This window comes from Mus pahari, chromosome 10 (assembly GCF_900095145.1).
Source record: "Mus pahari chromosome 10, PAHARI_EIJ_v1.1, whole genome shotgun sequence".
Classification (NCBI taxonomy): Eukaryota; Metazoa; Chordata; class Mammalia; order Rodentia; family Muridae; genus Mus; species Mus pahari.
This window is the reverse complement of record NC_034599.1, coordinates 76122472-76128734: the sequence shown is the minus strand read 5'-3', so window position 1 is coordinate 76128734 and position 6263 is coordinate 76122472. Positions and strand designations below refer to the sequence as shown.

The 6263-nt window shown below is 50.3% G+C and overlaps 1 protein-coding gene and 1 long non-coding RNA gene across 2 annotated transcripts in view; one reads left to right on the top strand and one right to left on the bottom strand.

The window, feature by feature from the left end:
* Positions 1 to 4813, bottom strand: part of LOC115064799 — a 14553-nt gene extending 9740 nt beyond the window's left edge. Inside the window, exon 1 of the long non-coding RNA XR_003844612.1 lies at positions 4085 to 4813. This is a non-coding gene — a long non-coding RNA (uncharacterized LOC115064799). The remainder of the gene's footprint in view (positions 1 to 4084) is intronic.
* Htr1b (5-hydroxytryptamine receptor 1B) overlaps positions 3393 to 6263 on the top strand; it is a 15475-nt gene continuing 12604 nt past the window's right edge. The window contains exon 1 of the mRNA XM_021207535.2: positions 3393 to 5034. Coding sequence (XP_021063194.1) covers positions 3812 to 4972 — 1161 coding nt within the window. The 5' untranslated portion in view covers positions 3393 to 3811 and the 3' untranslated portion in view covers positions 4973 to 5034. The remainder of the gene's footprint in view (positions 5035 to 6263) is intronic.

Below are 6263 nucleotides of genomic sequence, written 5' to 3'. Positions count from 1 at the left end.
AAAAAAAAAAAAAAAAACGAAAAAACAGCCAACATTGGCCTTAGACCTGTTAAAGAAGTGTCTATTCAGTTCCCATGTTCTGTGATTAAGACCTGCTGCTTGGACACTTTTCAATGAGATTTTCACTGGGTGATGAGGACGGTGCTGGACAGTGAATTTTTTTATGAGTTTTATGTCAAGTTTCTTGTGGTTTCCAGGAAAGTGATAAGACCAGGATCCAACCCTCCCAGACTGTACCTGCAATTTCCCCAAAGAATCCTCACAGCCTCCTGGCTTAGGAAAGTCCCCTTGAGCATGGTTTATATCCCATCACTAATGACTCACTCACTACCTGGTCTGGTCCTGCCATCAAATCAGACCTTTCTCTACCCAAGGAAGTTCTACTGTTCTCCTGAACAGAAGCCCTTGAAAGAAGGTGCCCTTGAAAGACCTGGAACTTTGGAACAACAACAACAGCAGCAAACCAACCAACCAACCAACCAAACAAACAAACAAACAAACATCAGGAATTGGTACCCAGCAGAGATGGGTAAGCTTCTTGTTTGACAAATATGCATTGTTGAGCAAACAGCTGCTTTTCATATGCTTCAAGTCTGGAAAGCATCGAATGAAATTCAGAAACTAGCTTAATGAACTGTGGTGCTTCACTGAGCTCCGCCTAAATCCCTTCTGTGCTGCAGCGGCATATTTGGCATATTCACAGAGCTCTAACCAGAAGGTAAAAATCAAAATCTGCCTGCAAGTCGTACAATCTGCTGACGGTGTGGGACTGCAGATCAGCTGCAGTCCATGGGAATGCCACAGGTGTCTGCTTCTCTCCCAACACCAAGACGTTTTCTCAGTCTCCTGCTTCTGACACAGAAATAAGAAGGCTGCCCATAGTTGTTAATATTCTCCCTCCTCCCGCCTCCTGAACACGCCCCTCAGTCTTCCCTAGCTCCCTTATGAGACTACAGTAGCAGGAAAATAGTTTCCTGGCATCCACCCAGCCTTCTTGCCCCTCAACTACACTCTTGCTCCAATCTGGTCAACGCCCCCACCTAGCGGCTTAACATTGCCAGCTTCCAGTCCGTTTTCAATGGCTTTTAACTGAGCTGAGCTCCTTAGTAAGATAATGAAGGCACCTCATGTAGGTAGATGGAGCTGGAGGATTGGAGGATGGGGGCACCTTAAAATGTAGTGGAAAAAAATGCTTAATATACTGAAGTCTCTGATCGTAGGAAAAGGAAAAGAGAGAGAAAAAAAAAGGTGGTATTTTTATCCTCCCAGCATCTACTACAACCCAGTTTAAACCTCTTAAAGAGCCCCTTTTCAAAGCTTGGAAGAATTGTTTTTTAGTTTTTTTTTTTTTTTTTTCCTCAGAACACTAGCTGCCAAATGAAAGTATACTGATTTAATTGACTGCAAGCAACTGTCCTTGCCTCTTCTAAAATGTAACTGCTGTAAAACTGGATCTGAATTTGCCCTGTTTGTCTCCATATTCCTAGTGCAGAGGAAAACACTCAGCATCAATTATGCTTTCTAATTTTTGTCTGCCTTGCTGGCTTAGAGGGGCAAGAACTCAGGGAATTTGGTTTGGGAGTTTTTTCACCTTCAGTCTCTTGTAAAGGTCTGGAATTGCTCCACCCTTCAAACTGGATGGCTGGTAGAGCAGATGATCCTGGCTGAGCTCTGGGATGGAAGGATTTGAGGCTTTAAAAACACACTTGCAGAGAACCTGATGATTTCAATTATACTGTGGCTCTTATTAGAACCATTCAACATATCAAACACAAACTTAGGCTCGCGGGAATTCTAGTGGAGACCTTTTAGTCCTTAAGACGGGGAGAATACATTGCCTTTTACTTTACGTTTGATTTGTAAGTGGACCCTGTATTTGTTTCTGTTCAGATTGGAGGAAAAACCGAGGCTAGGGAATCTGCTCCGGGTTTGGGGACCGAGCTGCTATGCTTACTGCCCCCTATGGCAGAATCTTTATCCTTTTGCCTAGGGCAAAGGAGACAGAGAGGTGACTGTAGTGGTGGTGGCTCAGAGACCCCTTTATTTTTTCTTTTCTCGGAGGGCTGAGTGGAAGAACTTCTTACTGAAGAGTCGGGCGCTGAGCTGCGGAGTCACTGAGGCGGGAGGATGGGGCAGAAGGTTTAATTTCGCATAAAGTAGGCTTCTCTTTATGACACTGTTTTACATCTTGCAGACAGCTTCTCTCCCGTTGACTCACAAAGTTAAAGGGGAGGATTGAATGACAAGCACAATTTTCTAAATGTAGATAGGGAAATTGTGTTTTTAATGTACTAAGAGTCAAAGATGCCTCAAAGCCCCAGGCATGAAGTATAACACGCACATATTGGCTGCTTCCTTCTAAGGAAGCATCAGTGGCGCCTCCTAAACTGGGTGTGGCCCTCGGTGTGGGGTTAGATTCCAGAAGGGAGAGTTCAGATATTGGCGCTTGCTCCACCTACCACCAACCACCAGGAAAGAGGGAGGTGGTGGTAGGCGGAAGCCTAGACCCAGACGCCCGCACTAAGTCTGTGGCAGCGACTAAGGGCGTGGGTTGACTGCGGAGCGCAAAGACTCAAAGCTCTCAGAGGCTAGAACAGGACGTCCCATTTCCCATTCCCAGCTTGAAAGGTGACTCCAAGTTTCAGGGTCGGGAGAAGGGACAAGGTGAAGAAAGCTGCGAGAGAGGGCGGTAGGACCCTGCGGGAGATTCTGTAGCAGGGACTTGATCTGGGCGGGAGGAAAAGAGGGAGGGAGGGAGGGGGGGAGAGAGAGAGAGAGAAAGGGAGTGGGGGGGGGGGAAAGAGCAGAAGGGAAGGTGCTTTGCAGCCAGCGTCTGCTCTCGCCGCACTGCACGAGTTGCACAGCCGGACCAGACTGGACCCAGATAATATAAAAGGAGCCCCGCCGGCTCTGAGGCTCACACCCAGCTCCCGGGCTGGCGCACACCGGCTTCCTCCCGCTCCCCCAGACACCTGCCCCCTCCCGGTGTGCAGCTCCAGGTGCCCCAGCCCCGTGTGCCCCGCGGCATGGCTCCCAGTGGCGCTGCTGGAACCCTGGAGGTGGTGACAGCTGCAGGGCGGCTCGAACTGCTGCAGCTCGGGCCCCAGAGTCTCCCCTCTGGTGGCCGTGTCTCCACGGGGCAGCTCGCTGGTGTGCCCAGCGTGTGAAAAGGGAGGGAGTGCGGAGCTTAGGCTGCTGGCGCTGCGCGGCTGACTCGCAGACTTCACAATCCCCAAGTCAGGCGGCGGCCAAAGAAAGTGGCCGAGCTCCGGGCTTGGGGGGACAGGGGGTGGGGATGCAAGCCCAGGACTCTGCACTGGCCTGCAAGCTTCGGTCTGCACAGCCAGCAAACTCCTGCGGGCGGAGTCTGCAGATTCCGGAGCGCCCGGGTTAGGAGAAGCTGAGACCTGAGCAGTTGTGGTAAGAGGTCCCACTAGACCCCGAGACCCCTCTACAAGCGATACTTAGTCCTTCTCCACTGTTTGCCTCCAGGGAACCTGAGAGAAGCTGGACTGGGTGGGCCAGTGCTTTAATCACCCGGGCGAAGACGGGGCGTGGAGAGGAGCTTGCAGACGCGGCAGCAGCGCCTGGCGCACTGGAAGTGCAGGGGACGCGCCCGCAGGCTTGGTGGCCGCGCCTGTGACCTCTCCTTTAGGCTGAGAACACAGGCGGAGGAGTTACTGAGGAGCCCACGGAACTGGCTAGCCAAAGGAGACAAGCCTATAGTCTCCATGATCCTCCCGTCCTCTGTTCTTTCCCTGGTCCGCTCCATGTTCAAGAGCTGCGCTCCGCAGCCAGGACGAGGAGAGCTATGGAGGAGCAGGGTATTCAGTGCGCCCCGCCGCCTCCCGCTGCCTCCCAGACAGGGGTACCTCTCGCCAACCTCTCCCACAACTGCAGCGTCGACGGCTACATTTACCAGGACTCCATCGCCCTGCCCTGGAAAGTCCTGCTGGTTGCTTTGTTGGCGCTCATCACCTTGGCCACCACGCTCTCCAATGCCTTTGTAATCGCTACGGTGTATCGGACCCGGAAGCTGCACACCCCAGCTAACTACCTGATCGCCTCTCTGGCAGTCACTGACCTGCTCGTGTCCATCCTGGTGATGCCCATCAGCACCATGTACACGGTCACTGGACGCTGGACACTAGGCCAGGTGGTCTGCGACTTCTGGCTGTCGTCGGATATCACCTGTTGCACTGCTTCCATCATGCATCTCTGTGTCATCGCCTTGGACCGCTACTGGGCCATCACTGATGCGGTGGAGTATTCTGCTAAAAGGACTCCCAAAAGGGCGGCCATCATGATCGTGCTGGTGTGGGTCTTCTCCATCTCTATTTCGTTGCCACCCTTCTTCTGGCGTCAAGCCAAAGCGGAGGAGGAGATGCTGGACTGCTTTGTGAACACCGACCATGTCCTCTACACGGTCTACTCCACGGTGGGCGCTTTCTATTTACCCACCCTGCTCCTCATCGCCCTCTATGGCCGCATCTATGTGGAAGCCCGCTCTCGGATTTTGAAACAGACACCCAACAAGACCGGCAAGCGCTTGACCCGAGCCCAGTTGATAACAGACTCCCCGGGATCCACGTCCTCGGTCACCTCCATTAACTCCCGGGCTCCGGACGTGCCCAGTGAGTCCGGGTCTCCTGTGTACGTGAACCAAGTCAAAGTGAGAGTCTCAGACGCCCTGCTGGAAAAGAAGAAACTCATGGCCGCTAGGGAGCGCAAAGCCACCAAGACCCTAGGGATCATTTTAGGAGCATTTATTGTGTGCTGGCTGCCCTTCTTCATCATCTCCCTGGTGATGCCTATCTGCAAGGATGCCTGCTGGTTTCACATGGCCATTTTTGACTTCTTCAATTGGCTAGGCTATCTTAACTCCCTCATCAACCCCATCATCTACACCATGTCCAATGAGGACTTCAAACAAGCGTTCCACAAACTGATACGCTTTAAGTGCACAGGTTGACTTGTCAATGGCAGTGGGGTCGCCTAAGCGACCTTTGGGGACCAAGTTGGGTCTTTTCACAGGTAGGTCGAATCTTCTTTCCCTGTTACTGGGTGGAAGCAAGGCTCTCTCTCTCTCCTGGGCAAGGGCAATGGATCCTCAGAGGCCCGGCAGGCAGAAGCCTGGCTTCTCTGAGAGAGTACTCTGGAATGTGAACAACGCAAACTACTGTAAAGCTTCCATGCCGAGGAACTTAGCTTCCTCCACTCAAAGTCCGGGCTCAGCACAGATCCTCCAGCAGCCAATCACACAAAAGGTTGCAACTTTTTAACATTGGTGATGGATGGGTATCCCTGCCCCGTTTTGTATCATGGATGTTGTTGCCCTCTAAGCCAGTAGCACTTGTAGATGTTGTCTGAAGCCTGAGACACCTCTACATACAGCCTGGCAGTACTTGAACTTGACAATTAATACCCTATGCTCTGGGGAGAACTCTGTGTTACAGCTTAAGTTTAAAACCCTTTGACATCCTTCAGTCTTCATTTATTTATTTAAATTTGGTCGGAGAAACTTGTGGATTTGGTGCTTCAAACACTGAATGTGGCTTGGACGGCACAGAGCAACTTTGAAGAGTTAACAACAAAATTCTGATGCTAAGATCTCTATTTTTATTACAATCAAAAATTATATGGGGGTGGTGGGTGGGCATGGGAGAAGGGGAGTGATACTCAGATTCAACACCTAAGATTGTTTGTTTTCTGCAAGATTTCTAATTTTTTTTAATTCCTGTTTAGTGATCGTCAAACCACAGCTCTAACAACTCAAAACATGATGTGTGCTAGTGCCAAAGTCTGCAAGCTGATTTGTTTTCTAATCTCACGTGCCTGTCATTTCACACACTTAAATCCCCACGGATGGAGGAGAGGCTGGGCTGCTCAGCCCATCCTGCAGCTGTCAGAGTTCAGCAAGTGGATCAGAGTTGTATGAGGTCCTTAATAAGAAAGTATCTTTTTTATTATCCAGTTCCATGCTGCACAGAGGAGACTGAAGAAACACAAGCGACTTCTTATATAATTAAGGAATGAAGGGGGAAATAGGAGGATGTATATTTTGACTTGTAAAAAAAAAATCTTAAAAATTGCATGAGACAATTTTTGATAATCATTTGCACTCTCTCCCATCTGTGATTCCTTTGTGTGCGAATTTATAAAGTAACCAAGAGAGCTGGTTTCCCTGTTCAGAAATCTTGAAAACGCAGCCAGAGCCCCCAATACTATTAAAGTGTGTGTGTGTGTGTGTGTGTGTGTGTGTG